This window comes from Elgaria multicarinata, chromosome 9, assembly GCF_023053635.1.
Source record: "Elgaria multicarinata webbii isolate HBS135686 ecotype San Diego chromosome 9, rElgMul1.1.pri, whole genome shotgun sequence".
Taxonomy (NCBI): Eukaryota; Metazoa; Chordata; class Lepidosauria; order Squamata; family Anguidae; genus Elgaria; species Elgaria multicarinata.
In genome coordinates, this window is record NC_086179.1 from 3,998,031 (window position 1) to 4,024,195 (window position 26,165).

The window sequence follows — 26,165 nt, forward strand, 5'->3', positions numbered from 1 at the left end:
GAGACTGAAAGAACTGGGCATGTTGAGCCTGGAGAAGAGAAGATGGAGGGGAGACATGATAGCACTCTTCAAATACTTAAAAGGTTGTCACACAGAGGAGGGCCAGGATCTCTTCTCGATCCTCCCACAGTGCAGGACACGGAATAACGAGCTCAAGTGAAAGGAAGCCAGATTCCAGCTGGACATCAGGAAAAACTTCCTGACTGTTAGAGCAGTACGACAATGGAATCGGTTCCCTAGCGAGGTTGTGGGCTCTCCCACACTAGAGGCCTTCAAGAGGCAGATGGACAACCATCTGTCAGGGATGCTTTAGGGTGAATTCCTGCATTGAGCAGGGGGTTGGACTTGATGGCCTTGTAGGCCCCTTCCAATTCTGCTATTCTATGATTCTATGATTCTATGAACTCTGGCCACTCTTGAGCCTTTGAGGACTGGTCCTCTACACCCCTGGGTCCTGTATGAATTCAACTCTTATTCTTGTCCGCTCCGAAACACTCACCTAAATAGGATTTACAAGGCCTGCACCTGATTTTTACAACACGTGTTGGAGGGACGCAAGATCATGTGCTTTGCGTGGAGAAGGTCCAAAGTTCAATCCCGGGTGGCAGCTCTAGCTAGGAGGATGAGGTGGCAATGAGGAGAAATATCTCTGCTTGATCGCTGCCAGTCAGAGCACAGAATAATAGGCAGCTAGATGCAAAAATAGGCCAAGCTGGGGTAAGGCAGTCTCTGAGGATGGTCAGGAGTCTGGAAACAAAGCCCTATGAGGAGAGACTGAAAGAACTGGGCATGTTTAGCCTGGAGAAGAGAAGATGGAGGGGAGACATGATAGCACTCTTCAACTACTTGAAAGGTTGTCACACAGAGGATGGCCAGGATCTCTTCTCGATCCTCCCAGAGCGAATAACAGGCTCAAGTGATAGGAAGCCAGATTCCGGCTGGACATCAGGAAAAACTTCCTGTTAGAGCAGTACGACAATGGAACCAATGACCTAGGGAGGTTGTGGACTCCTCCATACTTGAGGCATTCAAGAGGCAGGTGGACAGCCATCTGTCAGGGATGCTTTGAGGTGGATTCTTGCATTGAGCAGGAGGTTGGACTCGATGGCTTTATAGGCTCCTTCCAAATCTACAATTCTGATTCTGATGTTCCTTACTGAAATTGCCATTCTTCAAGGAGGTGGGGCATGATCTAAGAAATCTCACCTTCTGGCAGATGGCCACTGGCCTTTCAACGGAGAGCAGGTATCTCTGAAGAATGCAGAGTTGTTTACGAAAATATCAAATAGAACAAAACAACATAAAAATGCAAATTAACAATTTGCAGCTAAAAGGTTTGGGTTGATTTTAAGATCTGCATAGAGAACCCCAGCATTTCAGGGGTGCAGCGGTAAATGTCAAAGTACACCCGCTCATCACGACGATCCCCATAGCCACACCCCCAAGGAAAGACCAAAAATGCAGGCAACTGTCTTGTGCCATAGCAACCAACCAGTTCTTTCTGTTTTCAGCTCTACTGGAAGCTGCTCTTTTATTAAGCCAGCAGGTCTGAATTGTCCATTCAAGATCAGGCCATTCCAAAATACTTTGCATTGCAACTACAGTGAGGATTGCAGCTTAGAACAGAGAGCACAGGAAGTCAGGGAGGGGGCAGATGACATCAAAGAACTTATGAGCCCTGCTGGATCAGACCAAGGGTCCATCTGGTCCAACTCTCTGTTCACACAGTGGCCAACTAGCTGTCGACCAGGGACCCACAAGCAGGACAAGCTTTAAAAGGGGGTTGGATAAATTCCTGGAGAAGGCTATCCATGGCTACTAGCCCTGATGGTTGTGTGCTATCTCCAGTATTTGAAGCAGTAAGCCTGTGTGCACCAGTTGCTGGGGAACATGGGTGGGAGGGTGCTGTTGCACCATGTCCTGCTTGTTCATCCCTGGCCGACAGCTGGTTGGCCACTGTGTGAACAGAGTGCTAGACTAGATGGACCCTTGGTCTGATCCAGTATGGCACGTCTTATGTTCCTACGACACCGTGCAACAGCACCCTCCCACCCATGTTCCCCACCAACTAGTGTGCATAGACTTACTGCGTTCAATACTGGAGGTAACACGTAGCCCTTGATAACCTTCTCCTCCAGTCCAACCCCCTTTTAAAGCCAACCAAAATGGTAGCCATCACTATATCTTGGGGAAGTGAATTCCATAGTTTAACTATTCACTGTGTGCAGAGGGCCTTCCTTTGATCTGTCCTGAGCAATGAGCTTCTTGGGATGACCCCACTGAGTTCTAGTATTTTGAGGGGGGGGGAATGTCTCCCTATCCACGTTCTCCGCACGATGCATCATCTTTTTTCAAAGCTAAACAATCCCAGCTGTCATAACCGTCCCTCATAATCGTTTGAGTTGCTCTTCGGCCCTGCTAATCAAAGAAGTGTTGGTGCTACACCCGTGAAGCCAGCTTGTACTACACTTCTAGTTAGTGGTGCCCCAGTTGTAAAATCCCCTCCACAGAGAGGCTCAGCTTGTGCCTTTTCCCCCTGGTAATTTGACACAAGAAGAAACCCTTTTTTATTTTCCCAAGTTTTCACACCCTGTCGCTTTTAAAGGCTGTCTTCATGCATTTTAGATCTTTCCACTGGCATGGGTTTAACTTTGGTTTTATTCTGTAGTTTTTAAAACACAAACAAACAAACAAACAAACAAACACACACACACACACACACACACACACACACACACACACGGGTTTACACTAGTTTCTTTTTATATTGTATTTTGTATTTGTATTTTTAACTTGTTGGTTGTTTTATGATGATTTTAATTTTTGTGAACCGCCCAGAGAGCTTCGGCTATTGGGCGGTATAAAAATGTAATAAATAAAAATGTAATAAATAAAATAAAATAAAATAAAATAAAATTCTTTAGATAAGCATTTTATAGCACGCTTGTGACTCATGGATGTTCGTGGGTCATTTTGAGGGCACAGCGATCCTCCTTCCCATCTCCCAATCCTTTATGTTTTTATTTGTGTTGTACCCCACCTCGATCCAGAGGGAGAGGCGGGTAACAAATAAATTTATTATTATTATGCTGGGTTTTTTTGTTACAAAGACTCCAAAACCCCGACTCTTCTGAACTATATTTGTCGCTATTTCCTGCTGTGTGCAAGAGAAGTTGCACTATAAAATGCCCACTAGAGGGCACTGTCCCACTAAACTGAATGGAGCCATGTGGTCGCTGCTTCCTTCCCCGTGATTCTGCTGGTTCCTATTGCGGAAGAGAAGCAGGAAGCAGAGGGACAGTAAGGAAACATGACCCACCCCACCCCCCCGAATGAAAATTCTCTTGGTTCTATTTTGCCCTTATAGTTTAGAGTTAAAGCCAGTGGTTCTCAAAGTGGGCGGTACCACTCCCTTGGGGGCGGTGGGATTGCATAGGGGATCGTTAAGAGGCATGGGGGTGGCAGGGGGGCACTCGAGGTGGTCTTTTCCGAGAAGCCCCTCTCCAGAAGGTCCTAAAACCCAGGGACGTTTTTATGGGAGAAGGTAGTTTAGTCCGAAGCCATATAGGGGAAGAATCCACACATGTATTAATACCGTTTAAGAAGAGTCCTTTTAATGGTGAATTGAAATGTTTCAAAAGCACCAAAATGCTAATGAAAAGCCACACTGGCTGCAAAACAGAGGCATTCGCTCTCTTTTCCCTCCCTCCCTCGGCAAGCCTGCGGCGGGTGCTTCCCATTTAAAGGGGCCACGCACAGCACGGCCCCTTTTTCATTCTTAGTTCCTCAGCTCAGCTCCTCCGCCCGGTCGCCACCGCCACTGCTCGGCCCGGGCGCCCAGACCAGCAGGATCCAGAGGAGCGTGGCCCCTTTAAATGAGAAGCACCTGCCCCAGGCTTACCGAGGGAGGGAAAAGAGAGTGAACGCCTCTGTTTGCAACCGGCGTGGCGGGGCACACCAAGCAGGGTATGTCTCTTCCTTAGCGTTTTGGTGCTTTTGAAATATTTCAATTCACGATTAAAAGGACTCTTCTTAAACAGTATTAATACATGCCTGGATAGAGGAGGGGGAACTGGGCATGAGTTTGTGGAACCAAGGGGGCGATTACCTGAAAAAGTTTGGGAACCACTGGTTTAAGCTCTATTTTGTGAGCCCACCCAGCTATCAGGCAGTATCCAAATGTAATAAAAATATATTCTTCAGAGTCCCTTTTCACCAAAAGCACTGCCTGTTCCCTAGGTCCATTTTCTACACCACTCCCTCCTGCCCTCCTGTTGCATGCCCAACGTTACATACTCTACAAAGTGCAAATGTGCATGTTGCCATAAAAAGTGAAAATTTCATCTATCGGGACCTCATCACAGAGGCACCTGGGCATGCACTAGGAGAGGGAATGCACCCCACCCCCCAGATTATACTGTCAAGTTACGAGTGCAAAACCTTGGCGGCAGCCAGAGAAATTGGATTTTTTTTGGGGGGGGGAGAGAGAGAAGGAAGAGATGTACCTTATGATGTGATTTTTTATTTTTGAAATGGTCAGAAGACTTAGAATCATAGAATAGCAGAGTTGGAAGGGGCCTACAAGGCCATTGACTCCAACCCCCTGCTCAATGCAGGAATCCACCCTAAAGCATCACTGACAGATGGTTGTCCAGCTGCCTCTTGAAGGCCTCTAGTGTGGGAAAGCCCACAACCTCTCTAGGTAACTGATTCCATTGTCGTACTGCTCTAACAGTCAGGAAGTTTTTCCTGATGTCCAGCTGGAATCTGGCTTCCTTTAACTTGAGCCCATTATTCCGTGTCCTGCACTCTGGAAGGATCAAGAAGAGATCCTGGCCCTCCTCTGTGTGACAACCTTTTAAGTATTTGAAGAGTGCTATCATGTCTCCCCTCAATCTTCTCTTCTCCAGGCTAAACATGCCCAGTTCTTTCAGTCTCTCCTCATAGGGCTTTGTTTCCAGACCCCTGATCATCCTGGTTGTCCTCCTCTGAACACACTCCAGCTTGTCTGCGTCCTTCTTGAATTGTGGAGCCCAGAACTGGACGCAATACTCTAGACGAGGCCTAACCAGGGCCAAATAGAGAGGAATCAGTACCTCACATGATTTGGAAGCCATACTTCTATTAATGCAGCCCAAAATAGCATTTGCCTTTCTTGCAGCCATATCGCACTGTTGGCTCATATTCAGCTTGTGATCTACAACGATTTCCAAGATCCTTCTTGTTTGTAGTATTGCTGAGTCAAGTATCCCCCATCTTGTAACTGTGCCTTTGGTTTCTATTTCCTAAATGTAGAACTTGGCATTTATCCCTATTAAATTTCATCCTGTTGTTTGCAGCCCAGCACTCCAGCCTATCAAGATCACTTTGCAGTTTGTTTCTGTCTTCCAGGGTATTAGCTATCCCACCCAATTTTGTGTCATCTGCAAATCTGATCAGCGTTCCCTGCACCTCCTCGTCCAAATCATTAATAAAAATGTTGAAGAGCCCTGGGCCCAGGACTAAGCCCTGCGGTACCCCACTCGTTACCTCCCCCCAGTTTGAGAAGGTTCCATTGATAAGGACTCTTTGAGTCAATAAAGCTTATTCAATAAAGTTTCATTCAACTTATTCAATAAAGCTTCATTCATTCACATTGCCACTGTTCCACGGGGTCTTTTTAAAAGAGCCATGTGCTGAAGACCTAATCTCTCCTGGGTAATTACCAGTCGAGGGAACAAGGTATATACATATTTTATTTTTAAAAAAGTTTACAGTTTCTTTAATTATACACAACTATTTTGAGAGGTTATAATTCTTAGAAGAGGCATTTGCCATCTGTGTCAGGCATGCCCACTACATCATCACAATGCAAAGGGGGGGGGGCAGGTGGAGGTGGGAGGGAGGGGGGGGGAAGAAGCTGAGACTCAAATGGAAGGGCCAGATGCCCCGTTTTATCTCTTCAAGTAATTCACACAATATGTACCAAATACAGTCAGTAAAATAAAAAAAAAAGGCCATTTCTCATGCAGCACACTCTGACTTCAAGTGCCAGCACAACTCAGACGAGCAAGAGGAAGCGAGAGAGAATATATATATAAATATGTCCGTGTTATGTATATATATATTTATAAAACCAGCATTCCTAGATCACACCTGAAATGGTCCATAGATCGGATGACGAGAGCCATCCTTGGACACTCCCAGACTAACTACTTCCATCGCTATCCATGCCAAAGCTAGCTTGTAGAAATCTAGCATAGTGCCAAAGCTGTATCACTGCTCATACAATTAGGAATCCACCTTCTTAGTGCGCGTCCTTGAACACCCCACCCCAAAAGGTAGGGAAACATCAACCAAACATGATCATGAAATCAATTCTAGAAGCAGTCTTGGAGCTCTCGATTTCTGCTTACTTATCTGGGCTGACCTCAACTTGAGGCAACTTGCTTCTGTCTCCACAACCCATCGTCTTCAGAATCAGCTGGAAAAAAAACCACTTGTCACTCGGATCTGCGCCGCTTGCTCCCCGCCTTAAGACTACTTTCAGACTCCCTCTACCTTTTTATCTAGTAATTTGAGACATGACAAGAAGAGCTAACGGAAGGTCAACAGATAGGACTCGGGAGACTGGCAGAGAAAAGGTGGAGTAGACAGCGGTGTGCTCAAAAGGAAAACCTCTTTGTTGGTGATTTAGAAGGAGTAAAGTGGAGGCCACGGCCGACGGGGAAGGTTTCCTCTAACCGAAGGCGTGGTACGCAAAAGAAGAATCGGAGAGAGATGCGAACAGCAGACATGAGAACTTAAGATCCCATTTCTTTTAAAATGATTTTTTTTTTACAGCGTATGCACAGGATGTGGCATTTCACCCTGCGTGCACTCACACTTTGCAGCCACAACTTCCAAAGCATAAGCTACGTTTGCAACTTAGCAATTGGAGACGGCTTTGAAGATGGAACTGTTACCTGAATGGAAAGTGGTTTGAAAAGAAATGGGAGCGTTTGAGGAAAAGGACAAGCCGGCTGGCCGTTTAAATGCGCCTGCGTTTCAATCTCACAGTGCAGCAGCCATCCAGGCAAAAGACAACTTAGCAAGGGGGAGATAAGGTGGCTGTAGGGCAGGGGGCAGAGAAAAGGAAGCAACTGGAAGCAGTTCCAGGTCAGAAAAGCGCTCCTGAAATTATTCATCAGCCATCTTCTTGCTAGGTGGATCCCATTAAAACCAGCATGGGGAACCTGCTGTTTTTGGACTTCAGCTCTGGCGATTGGCCACGCTGGTTGATGGGAGTCCGATTCCAACTTCTGGAGGACCACAGGTTCCCCGTGCCTGCATAAAACTATGCCTATTGGACTAACCTCCCTTTGCCTGCCTGGATCACTTGAAATGACGGCACAAAGGCAATGACCTTTGCAACCATTTGACAAGGCTCTGTGTTAAAAAATCCCGTTGTAAACAAGAAAGAAAGGAAGAAACGTTGCTGCACAGCGATCTTGTGGGCTGTCATTCCCTCAACGCCCTGAGCTGTGGACATATAAGGCAGCATTCCCCAACCAGATGCCCTCCGGATGTACTGGAATGCAACTCCCAGGAGCTGTAGCCCAACACATCTGGAAGGCTCCAGGTTGGGGAAGGCTAATGTAAGGGATCAGATCAGGTGCGAGTGCGGCACTTTGGGAGATTCCGTTTAACATGGATCGTGCCTCTTATCTGGAATTTCTTTTGCGTGCTTAATTAAAGCCAGGATTGTTGGCTATTTTGGGGAAGGGGGGGGGGAAGAACAGGTGCCTGCAAATGAGGGAGGAGCTGTGTGTCCAAAGATGTTAAAATCTGATCATACATCAGGATTGAAATTTTAAAAAAGGTTACCTGCATAAAGGAAAGGGAATTAGAACACTAATATTTGTATATACAATACTGAAAAAATACAATTTATTTTGTTTAAATTGGTACCACCATCACCACAGCCACCTCAGCACTCAAATCTATACCTAAATAGTATCTAAGAGGTCATCGCACAAGCAGACGGCGAGCAGAGCATCTAAGGAGGAGGGTTCTCTCCTCATCCTCCTCCAAAGTCAAGAAAATGGCTAGGGTTAAGAGTTACGGCACACAGTTACATGTTCCATAGTTAATACTAAACCCTTCAAGAAGCCATAATCACTAGCGCAGAGAATTTCAGCTCAACTACTAACCGCAGCCCTACATTACTGCTGTTTTTTAAATGTAAAAAAGAAAAGAAAAATCCGTTCGTGTTTTCTTGTTTTGTTTTTTTGCTTCATGCCCGTAATTCAAATACTTTGTATGTTTTTGCTTTATTAAAGGAAAATAATCATGCCAAAGTCAAATTCTACTTTACATAAGATCTTTCAAAAGGGAAAAAAAAGCAAATTGATCACGCTTTAGGATTGTACTCTTTTTGACACCCCCTCCCTCTGCCAAAGACACACACGCACGCACGCGCACCGACTCCAAACTCTGATGGCGTTGAAGAAGAAACTGGAGGGGGGGGAATACAATTTACTGAACTTAGCTTGACATTCCATGTTCTGCTCGAGTCACCCAAATTTAAATTCCGTAGAATGCCTCTAGAGGGTGGCACTGACTCCCCCCTCCCCTACACACGTCCTGTCCAAAAAACCTTCACAAATGCAGTCGAGGCAACATCGAGGTTGGAGATCCATCTTGCTAGGCGCTCATGCTTTTATCCATATTCAAGTATCATCGACATCCCAGGTAGGCATTTATAGTATGAGGTTCTCTTACCATTAAATGGAAGGGGGGGAGACCTTCACGTGTTCAAAATGCACAAGAAATGAAAAAAAAATTCAATTACAAGGATCTCTGAAAACAGCACTCTTTATCAATTCCCCCTTTTTTGAAAACAGCCCCCACCCCACTCCTAGATTGTCTGGCTTGCTCACAAAAGAAAGGGCCTGACTGAACAGCCGGAGAACAAGCAGGCATGCGCGCCAATGGAGTTCGGATCCGTGGCAAAAAGAGCCAATGGAACCATCCATAGGCCTGGAGCACTTGGACAAATCCACCTGGTTCCAAGACCCACTCTTACAGGAGATCACTTGCACAGTGTTTGTAGACACATTGACTGAGTGTGTGTGTGTGTGTGTGCGTGCATATATGCATTATAATGAATATATATATTACACTGCCCGGTGTAATTCTGGCAGTAGGACCAAAATGGGTTTGGACTCAATGAACGCGACACAAGTTAAGCCAACACTGGACAGCGCTTGCTTTCTGTCCCTTAAAAACAGAAGTAGACCCAACGAGAATCCAGACCAGGAAGATGACTTCACTGCCCAGACGTCAGCTTTCAAAAGCTTCTCCGAGCAAACCAGACTAATCTCCGCCACGTTTCTTGAGGCAGACAGGAAGTCCGTACAAAGTGTCCTTAAAATCAAAGCCGCTTTGTAAAAATCTGACACTTCCAACGCATTCAGTGGGTGGGGTTTTTTGGGGAAAATATATCTATATATATAACTCCATTCAAGGTGTAAGCAGCCAAGTTGAAATGAAAGAGCACTGTTGACTTCACTGCCTCGTCTGTCTAGTATTTATCCCCCAACGATTTCCTTTTACATTCTGAAAGTGCCGTTCCGTTTTTGCATCCATGGGTGTCTGCCGTCTTTGGAAACATTAATTAAAAAAAAAGGGGGGGGGCGGGGGAGAGGAAGAAAAGGGAACATCCAGACCCTCTCTCTAGCAAAGCAGCTGTTTAGGTTGACAGTTCAGTAGCCCACAAGTTGACTCAGCTCAAATGGAATTATGACTGGATGGATGGATGGGCGCACGCATCTGGGCTTCATATTGCTACCAAGTGGAATGTGGGAAACGCGCTACGGTGCACTTTGGGTTCTGAGAAATGACCAAGAAATCAAGATCTAAAGGGTGAGATATATATATATATATATATATATATATATATATATATATATATATATATACGTGTGTGTGTGTGTGTGTGTGTGTGTGTGTGTATATATATATATATATATAAATATATATATGTATATATATATATATATATCTCAATGCTATTATTCATAAAAACCTTGTTTAGTAATAAAAAATTGCTTTGTTTAAATATGAATATTATAGTCTGCTTCTCAGCGCATGGTTAGGAAGTCAGTCTCTCTGAAAAGCAGGGCGCTTCATTTACTACAATTCCATATCCTGGGCCTCGTCCTCTGAAAAGTCAGACATTGAGCTCTCTGAAGAGCTATCACCGGTGCCTTCTTCTTGCTCTTTTAGTGCTTCCTCTGTTGCATATTTCTGAATGTATTCTGGATGGGGAGAAAGAGAGAGAATGGAGGGTGGGGGGAGGGAAAGGACGATCAACACACACACACACAAGGCACATCAGAAGCCCACACTGCCTTGCTAACCAGACCCCAAACATCTTAACACCTTAATGTTCCTGCCGTGCCTGCAGGTGCCTCTCCGTCTGCCACCCACCCAAAACAAGCGATGGTGGATGTCCTGGGCTGAGCCCATGGCTCCTTTAAGAGAACATCTTTTGCTTCCTCCCAAGGAGAGGGAGAGGGGTTTCTGTGTGTCTGAAAGGGGAGTAGCAAGCGAAACGCCAAGGCCGCGCTGGGCGAGAAGCGCCTGGCGTCTGATAACGCCTCCCCGGGCTGGTACCCGGGGGAGAGTAACAAGTTGCAGCTGGGCAATGTCTGGGAGTATTCCCTCCTCGTGTGGGTTGCTATGGGGTTTCTATTGGTCAGGGTGGGTCTGGTGACAAGGGGGTCCCAGAAAGAGATAAAAAGCCTAGGCACCTAAGAGTCCAGTCTCTTTTCCTGTGGGTGTCAGGAGTCCAGCGTGTGCGGGGTGAGTTAGAGCATCCAGGCCGGGCCGGCTGGATGGCGGAAGCTCCACGCGGCCGCTGAGGGAAGGAGTCCTAATTCGAGTGGCGTAAAGCCAAGTCGGAGTGAACAACAAAGGGGTTGAGTCGCAGAGTTAAATGTTTGTTATGTTTTAGTTCAGGTTTGGGTACAAGTGGGCAAGGGGCCTTGCCGGAGTTATGGCTGGTGGGTGGTTAAAGTGGGGAGCAAGTGCGAATTCTATTGGCTTGAGCGTGTGAAGGGGGAGGTATTAGTCCCTGCTGTCCTAAGTGTGTCATTCCTTTGTCTGTGTTTTCCCCCAAAACCTTTTATGTGCTTACCTTAATGTGTGGACCCTTATGGGAGTGTGTAGTGTAAAGAATAAAAGTGTTTGGTCCCTATTTCTGGAGTGTGGTGTGTTTCCTTGAGAACTTAGACTACAAAGGGTTAACAAGCGGTAGTGAAGGGGTGTGAGTCTGGGCTGGCTGAGTCAGACTCCCCTTCTCTGGCCAGGGAATCGCTGAGTCAAACAGAGCGATTCCATCACAGTGGACTTTTAGGAAGGTTGGTGGCCGGCATCTTAAGAGCAAAGGTTAAAATTTGTACAAGACAGTCCACCTTTGAACCCGGGATCATCTTTGCCTGTTTTTCTGTGCACAAAGCAAGCTGGCTGCCTGTGCCTTCCAGTACACTAACAATGGAACTCAAAGAGGTAGATTCTCTGTAGAGAATGTGTGCAAAGTGTAGAAAGATCTGTAGCTGGGCAGGGTAAGAAGCATGAGAAAAGGGTGGAATCAGCTTCTACCAAGCTAGGGTATGTGCCCCTGATACCCACCCCATTCCCAGAGCGTGTCTCTCCATCAAGAAAAAGAACAGCTTGGCAACACAGGGGCAGGGTGCATGTCTGTGTATCCTGGTAAGTAGCTTCAAGTAGAAGGACCTCTCTCTAGAGGTGAAGAGCCAGGCAGTGGAGGAGGTCAATGGCCAAAGGTGGATGGCCAAGGGTGGATTCCTGCACTGAGCAGGGGTTGGACTTGATGGCCTTATAGGCCCCTTCCAACTCTACTATTCTATGATTCTATGAAGACATACTTGCATTCACTGCCATCTAGAGCTGCAAGCAGTGAAAGGCCTGAGGTTTAGAGCCAAATACGGGGAGAAAAGCACCCAAATCAGGTGAAAAGTAGGGAGAAACAAATTCTCAGGATGCTGAACATTTTTATTTGTAAGTTGAAGAGGCAGACGCGTTTCCACCTGTATCTTTTCAAGGCCTTCTTCAGGGGGGTTGTATGAAGATGTCTGCAAAAGTCTTCTTATCAACAGAATGTCTTCCTCTGATTGTTAATAGTGACTTGCAGACATCTTCCTACAAGCCCCTGAAGAAGGCCTTGAAAGGATACAGGACGAAACGTGTCGGGCTCTTCAACTTACAAATAAAAAAGTTCAGCACCCAGAGAATTTGTTTCTCCCTTCTTTTCACCTGAGGTTTAGAGCAAAAGTTGTGAGCCGTTTCCTCTAAATCTCTGGGCCTTCTCCCCCTGGGTTACACACCAAAGGACTCTATGGTTTCATAAATTAAAACTGAACATGAAAGGGAGATTATGAACTTTATTATTTATTATATTTTATTTATTACTGCATTTTTATCCCGCCTTTTTTCCTCCAAGGAATCCAAGGCGGCGTACATAATCCTCCTCCTGTCCATTTTATCCTCACAACAACCTTGTGAGGTAGGTTGGGCTGAGAGCCTGTGACTGGCCCAAAGTCACCCGGTGGGTTTCCATGGCCGAGTGGGGACTAGAACCCGGATCTCCTAACTCCCAGTCCGACACTTTGGCCGCTACACCACACTGGTTTATTAGGGAGTGGCGCCCCTGTGGGGAGGGGTCGACAGAAGACCAGGAAGGGCATGGGTTGGTTAACAAGGGTCATGGGTCTGGGGGTCCAAAGAAGAGATAAAAAGCCCCATGAAGAAGACCCTCCATAGAATCATAGAATAGCAGAGGTGGAAGGGGCCTACAAGGCCATCGAGTCCAACCCCCTGCTCAATGCAGGAATCCTGCATTGATACATTTCTTCATTCTTTCCTGAAGAGAACGCTATTTTGGCCGTATTTTCCCATAGGGTTGCATTGGCCGAAGAAACACCTATAACTTCTTTGTTTTTAAAGCTAGATCCCTGAAACTTACTGTGCTTAGAAATTGATCATTGGGGGTCATTTGTGTCAATTTCCAGAATTTTTCATTTTGCGCTTTGTTTGCAATTATTTTTTATTGAATGGGTAAAAGCTGGAGGGCGGGAACCTTTTTTCCCCAGCAGTGATAGACAGGTTCATCTTGTAATCGTGATAAGTTATCAGCCCATGTGTAGCATCCTCCAATCCCAATGTTGGGGGGGGGGGGAATAAGCAAAAAGGGATACTGAGAAACTTTTCTTTCTTTGTTTTTTGTAGGACTTTTGTCACTTTTGAGTGCATTGGTGAAGCAGTAGCCTGAGCAAACTCACACAACCTTACGTAAAAGAAACCACACCTATGTTTTAAATAATATACAAAGTAAAATAAAAGATAGGCAACACAGCACTGCAAGGTACCCACAATAACCTTGGTGGACAACTGGATAACAGTGGTGCAAATGGATGATGGCCTGTACAGCATGTGGACGTGCCCAGTCCATCTTCCTTGGAGGTGTGTGCGTATGTCAAGTGGGAAGATCAGGTCCGTGGCAACCACGGAGGTAGCCCGGAGTTAGAAAGGTTTTTTTATGTTTTAAAGTGTGTTGGGTATCTTGGAGAAGGCCAGCCGTCGCTTCGGCTGGGTGTGGAGACGTATGATTGTTTATTGGGGTAATGGCTAACTGTTAGACCTTCCTACCTCACTCCTTTTCCCTCATATCCCTTTCCCCCTTTCCCTTTTTAAGAGGCTTTTTACTGACCAAGGCCTTACGTGTTAGTTTTAGTGATTGCAATAAATTTACTTTGGTCCCTTAAATGTGTGCTTGTGTGTTATTCCCTGAACATCTGGCTCGTCCCGGTTGTGGACAAGGCTAGGGCGGTGGGTTGCCTGGGAGTTCAGGACGTTTGGTCCAGGAGCCTACCTTGCAGGGCTGTCAGGTGGACCCTGACATCCATTACATGTAGGATAAAGAGTCTTTTATGGTATTGTCCCAAATTTTATTTAAAAGGTTCAAAAAAGCTCGACGTTTCGGATGCCGAGATCCTTCATCAGGAGCAAACGTTGATTTTCTTTCTGTGGAGCGTTTGCTCCTGATGAAGGATCTTGGCATCCGAAATGTTGAGCTTCTTTGAACCTTTTAAATAAAAATCTTAATTTCGGGACAATACCATAAAAGACTCTTTATCCTACACAGCACCAGAGCCAGTCTCTCTTTTCATACCCCCTGTAAAGTGCCGTAGCTGCATACGGACACCAGTAGATGACCCACCTGCGTCCATCCAGATGTTCTGGCCTACAACTCCCATCAGCTTCAGCCAGCATGACCAGAGGTCAGACGATAGAGGAGTCGTAAGCAAAACATCTGGAGGGACCTAGGGTGGGAATGAACTACAGTAGATAACTAATCGATTTGAACCCCCTTCCAGAGCAGTCTCAGAGCTAAGATGACTCAGATGCATGTCTTACTCTTCCACCATAAGTGTTGATTTTCAGAACCATGCACCTCCTGGGAACTCGCTTTTGTCCAAGGTAAGAACTGCTCCATAGAGGAGGTTACAGATGTCAACTGGAAGGCACAAGGCCTTTCACTACAAGACAAGGTTCCAAGACATACCGCTGATCCTTTCACATTCCATCAAAGCCCTTACCTTTAATTTTCTGTTTGTATTCTTCTGGTCGGTGAAGGTACATGGCCGCCGCGTCGCCATTAAGGGGATCTATGGGGTTGGGATAGGCCAGCAACTGGGGCAGGAACGACTCAAATATATTGGTAAGATCTGAAAGCATCAACACAAGAAAATCAATATCGGACGTGTAATGTCTAAACTAGCGTGCAGAAAGAGTCCTCCGCTTTTAACCTCTGCTACGACACCACCATTTATTTAGCTTCAGCATTCTAGGCATTGTAAAAAAAAAGTGACAGTGTCCTTGCTCCAATTTTTTGTGAACCACCCAGGGAACTTCGGCTATTGGTCAGTATAAAAATGCAATAAATAAAAAAATGAAGTAAAGATGAGCCAAGATGAAGAATGGTGCCGAGTTGAGGACGTGCATTTAACTCATAACACACAAGACAGAGTAGTAAGGCAGCGCAAAACGCAGCCTACGGAAATAGTAGAGGTTAAACATTTTTACACAACTTCCATCGTTTAATCCTCTTGTGGAGGGAGAGATCTCCCTCTGCGGTAGTCCCTCAGTGGTATGAGGCACTACGATGCCTCGTACCTTTTAAGCACTCTTCAAAGACTTAAAAGGTTGTCACACAGAGGAAGGCCAGGATCTCTTCTCGATCATCCCAGAGTGCAGGACACGGAATAACGGGCTCAAGTTACAGGAAGTCAGATTCCAGCTGGGCATCAGGAAAAACTTCCTGACTGTTAGAGCAGTACGACAATGGAACCAGTTACCTGGGGAGGTTGTGGGCTCTCCCACATTGGAGGCCTTCAAGAGGCAGCTGGACAACCATCTGTCAGGGACGCTTTAGGGTGGATTCCTGCATTGAGCAGGGAGTTGGACTCGATGGCCTTGTAGGCCCCTTCCAACTCTACTATTCTATGCTTGCATAAGTTTGCCTGGGAGCAGGCATGGCACCCTGCCACCTGAAGGACTCCAAAGGAGCAAAGGAATATGCAAGACCATTCATAACCTATGAATTAAGGATACACACATGAGCCCCTGGTCCAAACCTACCCCACCATATATTTTAAACTCACCATAGAGAGCTGTCCAAGTCTGATTTATTACATCTAGACATACAGTTCCTGACCTGAAACAAAACAGACAAACAAGAAAATGAAGGGATGGCTTCAATTTACAACTTGGCAGAGCTGTGTTGGCATAGTAGCTAGGAGCGTCAGCCGGGAAGTCTCCAGTTCAAATCTTAATCCTGCTATTAATACATGCCATAGAACAGAAACAGGCAGAAGACAGATCGGGGCCGCAGACAGCTCTTTCGGTGTTTTGCATAGCTTAGAATTGTTTTAACAAAAGCAACAGAGGAGAACCAGGAGTGCATTTTTGTGCAGAAAAGACTATGAGGTCAGTTCTGGTACCGAAAACAAGAACTTGGGCTGAGTACGTGCTCGGAGGCACCCTGTTCTTGAATTCTATGTATAGAACTGCTCCAGATAGCTGCTATATTGCACCTGGCAGTGGTTGGTAGACCTCAAGTTCTAGTAAAAAATGAAAGCAGATCCTGAAACTGCTCTACTAGGATGTTTTACCTAGTCCTAAGCAAGAGGCCGCCAAACCACCATTTACATGGATTATTTATACACGTCTGTTAACTGAAGACAGGCCAGCAATGCCAGGTAATACGGACAGACTCAACCCTGATTACCATTGAAGGACCGCCATTTTAAGCCGTGACATCTCATTGTCCACCTAGACCATCAGGGCGCATCCTAACATGTCCTCTCTGTTTATCTCAGCCCCAGCGACTTTGGCCAGCGCTCTGGGTAAGCTGAGTGTGCACCCTAAAATGTGCCCCAGAACCTACTGCAACACACTGGGGGCTTGTAGCCAACGTTAATGTGAAAAAGATTCACCTTTAAGGCAGCCCCAAATCCATGGCTTCTAATCGTTATCCTCAGGAAAGAGGGTGAATAAATGGGTGCTCACCATCTTCCCAACTTCCCTTAAAATACATCAAATGTCTAAATATCATGTCTCTATTTGCCTCCCCTTCCCAAATGAAATATAGAGGCTACACGACTGAAATTAAAGACCTCCTCATTCTCACCCACAATAAGAAATCTTTAGGGCAAAATATCTGAATTGACTTACGCTTCGTCAATGTTGGGATGGAAAATTTTATTCATGAATCCTGCAAAACAGAAACAAATGCAAGAATTGTAAGAAGATGGGTACCTATCATTAGTACTTCCGAACAAGCCTAGCATTGTGCTAGGCGCTGAACAAATTAAGACATACCAATGAGAGAGGGGGAGGGATAACACTCCCCAAGTCCTTGACAAGTTACAAATGGGCCACACGAGAAGATTCACTGTCTGCTGAAATGGGATCCATAACCAAAGGAAACATTTCCTCCAACTCTGTCTCCTCAGGTGACTTCATGATCTGCTTCATTGTTGACCCTCACAGCTCCAAATGTGCCTCAATCATTCAGCAAATCTACTCAAAAGTTTAACGGTCAGGTGTACACCGGTCCTCGAACCACTGGGCTTTGCAAAGTAAGATACTATAGGTCATCTATGGGGACTGTAGTTCAAACATGGCAAGAAATTAATCAGATACAACTTGAACAAAGTACACCACAGTCTAAACAGAAGTCATCAAGTGCAACCTACTGGGAAATTCAGTGGGAGCTGGCCTTGGAGATGAATTTCTGGTTACAGATACATATGAAGATTCCCCCCCACGAGAGAGCTGGAAATAAGAATCCATTATTTTACATCATCGCATCTCATGAGGCCCATCTTAATGGTTTTGAGGAGACGGCTCGTCATTTTCAAAACAGCAGACAAGTAGTGACACTCCAGATGTCTGGGACATCCAGCCAGTGTGGTGGGGTTGAGCTGTGCACCAAATTATTTCTTGAAACTAGGATGCCATGCAAGGAATAGAGTCAAAGACTTGAGCATCATGTCGAGACACAATAGCTATTAAGCCTTAATAATAGAAACATCAATTAACTGATTAACAATCCCCAGAACATCTTAAAAGCTGCTCACCAAAGTCCACAAACAGCAGCTGGCTGGGAAGCCAGGCCTATTTCAATGAAACACCAAGCCAGCGCTTAAATACAGGCTTGCCTGCACTACAGGCTTACTGTGGATCAGTGGATCAGCATAGAGTTGGCACCAATTTAACTAGAAGCCAATGGGCCAAGTCAAAAGATGTGACTTCTGCTTGCCCCATTCAGTTTCCTTTCCTTTATAGCGACTTTCATGCTCATCCTCATTTCAAAATGTCACCTGTAGATCCCACAAGCTGCTGTAGCTGAACTCCCAGTCCTGATTCAGACATATGAAGCCATGTTCTATTGGAATTCGAGGAGGCATGCCCAGGAAGCCTGATTCTGGCTGGACATCAGGAAAAACTTCCTGACTGTTAGAGTAGTACGACAACGGAACCAGTTACCTAGGGAGGTGGTGGGCTCTCCCACCCTAGAGGCCTTCAAGAGGCAGCTGGACAGCCATCTGTCAGGGATGCTGTAGGGTGGATTCCTGCATTGAGCAGGGGGTTGGACTCGATGGCCTTGTAGGCCCCTTCCAACTCTACTATTCTATGATTCTATATGACAATGGAACCCATGGCCTAGGGAGGTTGTGGGCTCTCCCACACTAGAGGCATCCAAGAGGCATCTGAACAACCACCTGTAAGGTATGCTTTAGGGTGGATTCCTGCATTGAGCAGGGGGTTGGACTCAACGGCCTATAGGCCCCTTCCAACTCTACTATTCTATGATTCTATAAATCACTGGACTGTCTATCCTAGGATGGTCTGTTTCAGCTGGCGAGAGCTCAACAAGGTCTCAGGCAGAGGTCTTTCCTAGGCCTGCTGTCTGAAATAATCTGGAGGAGCCATGCCCAGCGACTGAACCTGGGATCTTCTGCAGGCAAATGAGCCCTGGTCCTTTCCTTCAAAAGGACGCCAGTGAATTGCCTTGAACCTGTGGCTTGAAGGGTATCAGGGAAGGATCACTGGCACAGGTGCTGTCAGCCTGCATGGAGCTGACCAAAGACAGGCTCTTATCCCAAGGAGCTCACAATCTCAGTTTACGTGGGAGAAGACGACAGCTGGAAGCACCAGCAATGACGAAAGGCAAGAGGTGGGCACTTCCAGCATTGAGGTGTTGGTGGGGAGAACACGAGTGCCAGATGTGGGCAGCAAACAGCAGAACGCCATCTCCGTGGAAGCTGCCATTGGTCCCTCTAGCCCACAACTTTGCCAGCCCAGCTACCTACGATTCCTACTAATGGAAGCACTGGGGTTGAGCCTACAACTCCCTTCTGTGTGCCAAAAGCATGTGCTCTACCACAGAACTATGGCACATCACACGGAGAAAAATTTCCTCTATGGCAGTGGTTCCCAAAGTGGGCAGGACTGCCCCCTTGGGGGCAGTGGAATTGCATTGGGGGGGGCGTTAAGAGGCAAGGGGGCGCTCGAGGTGGTCTTTTCTAAGAAGCGCCTCTACAGAAGGTCTTAAAGCCCAGGGACATTTTTATGGGAGAAGGTAGTTTGGTCCCAAGCCATATAGGGGAAGAATCCACACATGTATTAATACCGTTTAAGAAGAGTCCTTTTAACGGTGAATTGAAATGTTTCAAAAGCATCAAAACGCTAATGAAGAGACATACCCTGCTTGGTGTGCCCCGCCACGCCGGCTGCAAAACAGATTACTAAATGTGGTGATTTAAGACTCATGTTAAGTGACTTTATGGAGCCTCGTGTGGCGCAGAGCGGTAAAGCAGCAGTTTCTGCAGCTGAAACTCTCCCCATGGCCTGAGTTCGATCCCAGCGGAAGCTGGTTTCAGGCAGCCGGCTCGGGTCGACTCAGCCTTCCATCCTTCCGAGGTCAGTAAAATGAGTACCCAGTTAGCTGGGGGAAAGGGAATAATGGCCGGGGAAGGCAACGGCAAACCACCCTGCTATAAGGCCTGCCAAGAAAATGTCAGCGAAAGCTGGCGTCCCTCCAAGAGTCAGTAATGACTCAGTGCTTGCACGAGAGCTTCCTTCCTTCCTTCCTAAGTGACTTTAAACCAGACATTGGGAAACTGGTGTCACTTCATCAAGCCCATCCATCACATTAAGAATTTACAGAATAGTGAGGTACTCTACCGCCCAGAAAGCTTCGGCTATGGGGCGGTATATAAATGCAATAAATCAAATCAAATCAAATCTACCCTAGTTACTAAATGTGATATCTAATATACTTGCTAAATGACTATCAGAGTTTGAAAAGATGATATCACTGGATCAAGTTCATCAATTATGTTTAATTGAATAAACTAAAAAAATGTAATTGGATTTTGAATACATATTCAATTAATTGTTACTGTTTTGAATTTTATTGTTATTATCTTCCTTAGCGGGTCGTTGAAAACTGCTATTCTGAATAATGATTTTTATAGGGCAGGGTAGGGGGCACTGGGCATGAGTTTGTGGAACCAAGGGGGCGGTTACCTGAAAAAGTTTGGGAACCACTGCTCTATGGCAAAAGTGTCTGCTGGCATGATGGTAGCACAAGGTAGACAACCTAGCCACAGTAGTGCATGCACTGGTAACTTCCCGATTAGACTACTGCAATGCACTCTACATGGGGCTGCCCTTGAAGATGACACAGAAGTTGCAGCTAGTGCAAAATGCAGCAGCTAGACTGCTGGTGGGTACATCTTACAGAGACCAAATAACACCAGTCTTAAAGGAACTGCACTGGCTGCCTATACACTTCTGGTTGGAATGCAAGGTGTTGGTAATGACGTTTAAAGCCCTAAACGGCTTGGGACCTCGATACTTGAGGGAGTGCCTCTCCTTATATCTGCCTCCCGAGACTTGAGATCTGTTGGAGGAGCCCTTCTCCGCATCCCACCAACGCAACATATACGCTATGATGGGACAAGGGAGAGGGCCTTCTCTGTGGTGGCACCCCGACTGTGGAATGCCCTCCCCTTGGAAGCCCGACTGGCACCAACATGGATTGCATTTCGACGCCAAGTAAAAACACGGCTTTTTAACAAAGCCTTTGATGGTTAAATTCACTAAGATGGCACATTGTTTTAACAGTTTTAACTGCTTTTACTGTTTTTAAATTATATATTGTTTTAACTAGGTTTATGGTTTAATTTGTTTGTAACTGTACATATTGTTTTGTACTGTATGCTTTTATCTGTACGCCGCTCTGAGATCTTAATTAATATTTGTGAACAGCCCAGAGAGCTCCAGCTATTGGGCGGTATAGAAATGTAATAAATAAAAAATCTTAATGATATGGGGCGGGATACAAATGTTTTAAATAAATAAATTTATATCAACCTGCAATGCTTCCCCAAGCCATTTACTCACCACAGGCAACTAGGCAAAGTGTGATGATTTATAAACCCTGGCCAATGGTACACTTTTCTCTTTGGGATAAGAACATAAGAAGAGCCCTAATGCTGGATCAGACCAAGGGTCCATCTAGTCCAGCACTCTGTTCACACAGCGGCCAACCAGCCATTGGCCAGGGATGAACAAGCAGGACACGGTGCAACATCACCCTCCCACCCATGTTCCCCAGCAACTGGTGCACACAGGCTTATTGCCTCGAATACTGGAGGTAGCACACAACCATCAGGGCTAGTAGCCATGGATAGCCTTTGCCTCCAGGAATTTATCCAACCCCCTTTTGAAGCCATCCAAATTGGTGGCCATCACTACATCTTGTGGTAGTGAGTTCCATAATTTAACTATGCGCTGTGTGATGTAATGCTCTCAGGCTCTAGGCCAAACTGCAAGGTGTAACAGAGGCATTAGATCTAGGATACAGTCCTTAAGACCCGACACAAATGTAGCCACTGGGGAAAACCGAGGCTCTTAAAGGAAGCCAGCCAGCCACTTTTCTCTGCCATTAACACAGGACAGCGTTAGTTACAGGATACAAACCCTGTTTGTTGTAGCAATGGCTGTGAGCCAAGGAGAGTTCAGGAATTCAGAAACGCAACACACGCTTAAGAACTTATAGACCCTGTTCAGATGACACGCTAAGCCACAGTGGTTAAGTGTGTTGTGTGAACCATTCCTAACCATGGTGGCTACATAAACACGGTTTAAGCACACTCACTAACCATTTGCTGCAAAAGGTTTAGCAGCCTAACCATGACTTAGTGTGTTGTCTGAACAGGCCCAAGGTATATTTAGGGCAGCGTTCATCAGGAAGTTATCCACCAAAGCCTCATTGAAATGAACATGAACAGCCCAAAATCACGACCATTACTTTCAGCGAGCCTTGTGCAGGAGGACTTTCTAACGGATTGTACCCCAAAGCAATAAGAATGCAGGAATATCCCTAATTCACACCGAAGGTCTACCTAGTCCAACATTTTGTTTCCGAGAGAGGTCGGTCAAAGGCCCATAAGTAGATGCTTCTAACACCTTGTACTGGGGCGGGGTGTGTGTGTGTTACACTTCCTCCAAACAAGGCAATTCCACTTCACTATCAAGGTTGGCAAACGATACCTTTCATGAATTTAGCACCCCAAGTTGTGGAAGTGAATTCCATAAGTTAATTAATGCCTTCTCTTGCAGACACACCTCCTTTCGTCTGTCCGGAATGAATCAATTTCACTGGTACTTCAGTACTTCTGAAGGGGTTCTTTCCAGAGAATCAGTGAGCATAGAGGCGGGGATGATGGTGACCCAGAGCGTTTGGGCCTGCTCGCTTCCCCGTCCACAAGCGTGCTGTTTCATTGTTCCAACCCCACCACCCTTCTGACCAAAATTAACTCCAGCCCTGGCCTGGCAAAGAGTCTACCCTAGCGATCCATCAGGTGAGATTTGCACTCCTAGGGGAAATGGCATGGCCATCTTAACATCGGGACCGAAAGGAGCTAAGACATGATGGGAACACGCCTGAGTCTGCAGTCACGTTATTATTATTATTATTATTATTATTATTATTATTATTAATTTATTTATATAGCACCATCAATGTACATGGTGCTGTATAGAGTAAAACAGTAAATAGCAAGACCCTGCCGCATAGGCTTACATTCTAATAAAATCATAATAAAACAATAAGGAGGGGAAGAGAATGCACCAAACAGGGGCAGGGTAGGGTAAAACTAGCAGTATAAAGTCAGAACAAAATCAAGTTTTAAAAGCTTTAGGAAAAAGAAAAGTTTTTAGCTGAGCTTTAAAAGCTGCGATTGAACTTGTAGTTCTCAAATGTTCTGGAAGAGCGTTCCAGGCGTAAGGGGCAGCCAAAGAAAATGGATGAAGCCGAGCAAGGGAAGTGGAGACCTTTGGGCAGGTGAGAAACATGGCATCAGAGGAGCGAAGAGCATGAGCGGGGCAATAGTGTGAGATGAGAGAGGAGAGATAGGAAGGAGCTAGACCGTGAAAAGCTTTGTAGGTCAACAGGAGAAGTTTATATTGGATTCTGAAGTGAATTAGAAGCCAATGAAGAGATTTCAGAAGTGGAGTAACATGGTCAGAGCGGCGAGCCAAGAAGATGATCTTAGCAGCAGAGTGGTGAACAGAAACCAACGGACTGATGTTTTTGTGGCCTTCTGTCTGGCAGCCAAAACAGAAATCGTTTCAGCTTGTGGGCAACACAACAGACGTCAGCGGGCGAGTGACATACTGTCACATGGAATGACGTCGGCACTCCGCCTTGTGCTTTTAACAAGCAGGAAGACACTTCAGGGGAATGTTGGACATGTTCAAGTCGGCCCGTTCCAAGGGAACAACAAGGCGAAACTTCCACGCTCCGACAGCCTCGCTGGCAACTGCTCGGTGGACAAGCAGGACTACAAAACAGGGCAGCCCATTTACTAACAGGGACTGGCCGGCGAGATCACATTATGCCAGTCCTTTTACACCTTCATTGGCTGCCAGTCCAGGTCTGGGCCCAATTCAAAATGCTGGTATTGACATTTAAAGCCCTAAACGGTTTGGGGCCAGGTTATTTGAAGGAACGCCTCCTCCCATATGTACCTACCCGGACCTTAAGATCATCTACAGGGGCCCTTCTCCGTGAGCCCCTGCCAAAGGAAGTGAGGCAGGTGGCTACTAGGAGGAGGGCCTTCTCCGCTGTGGCACCCCGGTTGTGGAATGAGCTCCCCAGAGAGGTCCGCCTGGCGCCTCCACTGTACTCCTTTCGTCGCCAGCTGAAGACCTTTTTATTCTCTCAGTATTTTAACACTTAATTTTAACTTAAATTTAAATTTTACTGTTTTAACTCTGTATTTTAATTTTATATCAATTTTGCTGCGTGGTTTTTATCCTGGTTGTGCTTTTGATACTGTATTTTGTATTTGTGCTTTTAACCTGTTGGTTGTTTTATTATGGTTTTAATTTTTGTGAACCGCCCAGAGAGCTTCGGCTATTGGGCGGTATAAAAATTGTAATAAATAAAATAAATAAATACTGGCTCGCTGCCCCGTTGCCTGTTGTAAGTACGTGCCCAACCCCTGCCTTGCTCACTCAGGCCACCCTCCTACACAGGCGCGCATCCACCCACACCTTCTGCCTCTATTGCTGCTGAAAGATGATCACAGGTAGAAGATGATCCAGTCAGGAATCTAACATCCACCATCCACAGGACTTCTTATTTAAGGCAAACTCTGCTTTAAGGAGGCTACATATAGTGCCCGATACACCAACTTCAGGCTGCGCCACTGTTCTATTCAACAGCCCTGCAAGAACCTACCCATCAAGCAAAAACCTCCTTTCTCTCAAATATGCCATTAACGCTTCACTCCACAGTTGGGTCAAGAGACCTGCTTCCTTAGGAGTAAGGAATGCCCTTCCACTGGACCTGTCTATGGCTTGTGCAAGCGACATCAGAGGAAACTCTTGCACTGGTATCCAGGGGTGCAGTCAGTACATTGGAGGCAAGAGGATACTCAGGGATATTCCAGGCCCCTTCCCTGGGGTCACCAGGATCAGGTTTCATAGAACCACAGAGTTCGAAGGGACCTCGGGGACCATCTATCTAGAATCATAGAATAGCAGAGTTGGAAGGGGCCTACAAGGCCATCTAGTGCAACCCCGCCCTCAATGCAGGCTCTGCACTGCAGGGCACAGCTACAACATTCGTGGCAGAAGGCAGCCTGGCCTCTACGTCAATACCTCCCAGTCCATGGGGCAGTCTGTTCCTTTGCTGAACCGCGCTGACCGTTAGGAAGTTTCTCCTAATGTTTAGCCAAAAACTTCAACGGCTAGGGGATCAGCCAGGGGGAGGAAGCAAGTATGCTGCCACCCACACCCACGGACCGATCCAAGGGCACCCCTGTACTTTCGCTGGCATTAGTGAATTACTGCCATTCAGTCCTTGCTGAACGTAAGGTATTACACTGGGAAGGACGGCAGAGACACTGCTGCAGCGAAGACAAAACCCGCCCCGCAGCACTGATAGTGGCCCAGGCCCATTCAAAAACCCTGTGGGGTGGGGAGACGAGAGTTTGTCCACCGGCCTGCTGCATCCCTAGAGATCCTTGTATTATGACCCCACCCCTGTGCCCCACCCACCTACCCTGCCCATCACCATGACAGGCATTTTCCCCTTGCGTAAATGGTAATTAGCAGCAGTAATGCCTTGGAAGCAATTAGCGTCCTGCCACCACAGAGACCTACCACCTCTTTGTTCCCGATTAGCTTAGCCTGGATTCCCTCACTGAGAAGCTGGCGCCTCTTTTAATGAGGTGCAAAGCAGCGGGGGACGAGTCTAGACAGGACAGGAGTCTCCCACCTTCTCCATTGTCAGAGCTCTCAGAAACAGAAACACACACACACACACACACACACACACACACACGGAAGTCACATGCAGGAAAAGGCTCCAGAGAGGCTGCTGCTGCTGCTGCTGCGAAGTCTCCATAAGGCATGACCAGAAGGAGCGAACACACAAGACAAAGACAAACACAGGATAATTGCATTAGCCAAGCAGGAGCCGTCAGGAGCTCACCCACGGAGGCAAGGGGCAGGCAGCAGAGAGTTATGGGGGGACCCTTCTAGAGCAGCCAGCTTTCCCTACGGCTCTTGGGCCCGCTCTCTGCCTTTCCCACTCTAATTTTCGTGAACCGCCCAGGCAGCTTCGGCTATTGGGTGGTATAAAAATGCAATAAATAAATGAACTCTTCCTGTAGCTTCCCCATTTTCTCCTCCCCTGGACCCGGTGGTCGCTTGCATATGTCCAGTAGCCATGGACTCCAGCCCTGATCTAGTTAACCCCCACCTCTCCTACCATGGGCTTTAAGCTCCTACTGTTGTTCCTGCCCTCACACACCCTGCTTCTCTCTGTTCCTGCGGTTGACGCAGGGGCTCCTTTGCGTCCAGTACCCCTCCAGCGGCTCGCTCCCCAATAAAACAGGGGTTGTTTTTAATGAGTAGCTCCCAGTCATGTCCAAAGAGTCTGCGCCAGAGGGTCTCTCTCTCTCTCTCTCTCTCTCTCTCTCTCACTCACACACACACACACACACACACACACACAAGATATTGCAGGATGG

The 26,165-nt window shown here is 46.5% G+C and overlaps 1 protein-coding gene across 1 annotated transcript in view; it reads right to left on the reverse strand.

Moving 5' to 3' along the window:
• Positions 1–5,717: 5,717 nt before the first annotated feature.
• Positions 5,718–26,165, reverse strand: part of UBE2H (ubiquitin conjugating enzyme E2 H) — a 66,065-nt gene continuing 45,617 nt past the window's right edge. The window contains exons 4-7 of the mRNA XM_063134571.1: positions 16,780–16,819; positions 15,708–15,760; positions 14,643–14,771; positions 5,718–10,280 (exon numbers count right to left, since the gene is read on the reverse strand). Coding sequence (XP_062990641.1) covers positions 10,156–10,280; positions 14,643–14,771; positions 15,708–15,760; positions 16,780–16,819 — 347 coding nt within the window. The 3' untranslated portion in view covers positions 5,718–10,155. The remainder of the gene's footprint in view (positions 10,281–14,642; positions 14,772–15,707; positions 15,761–16,779; positions 16,820–26,165) is intronic.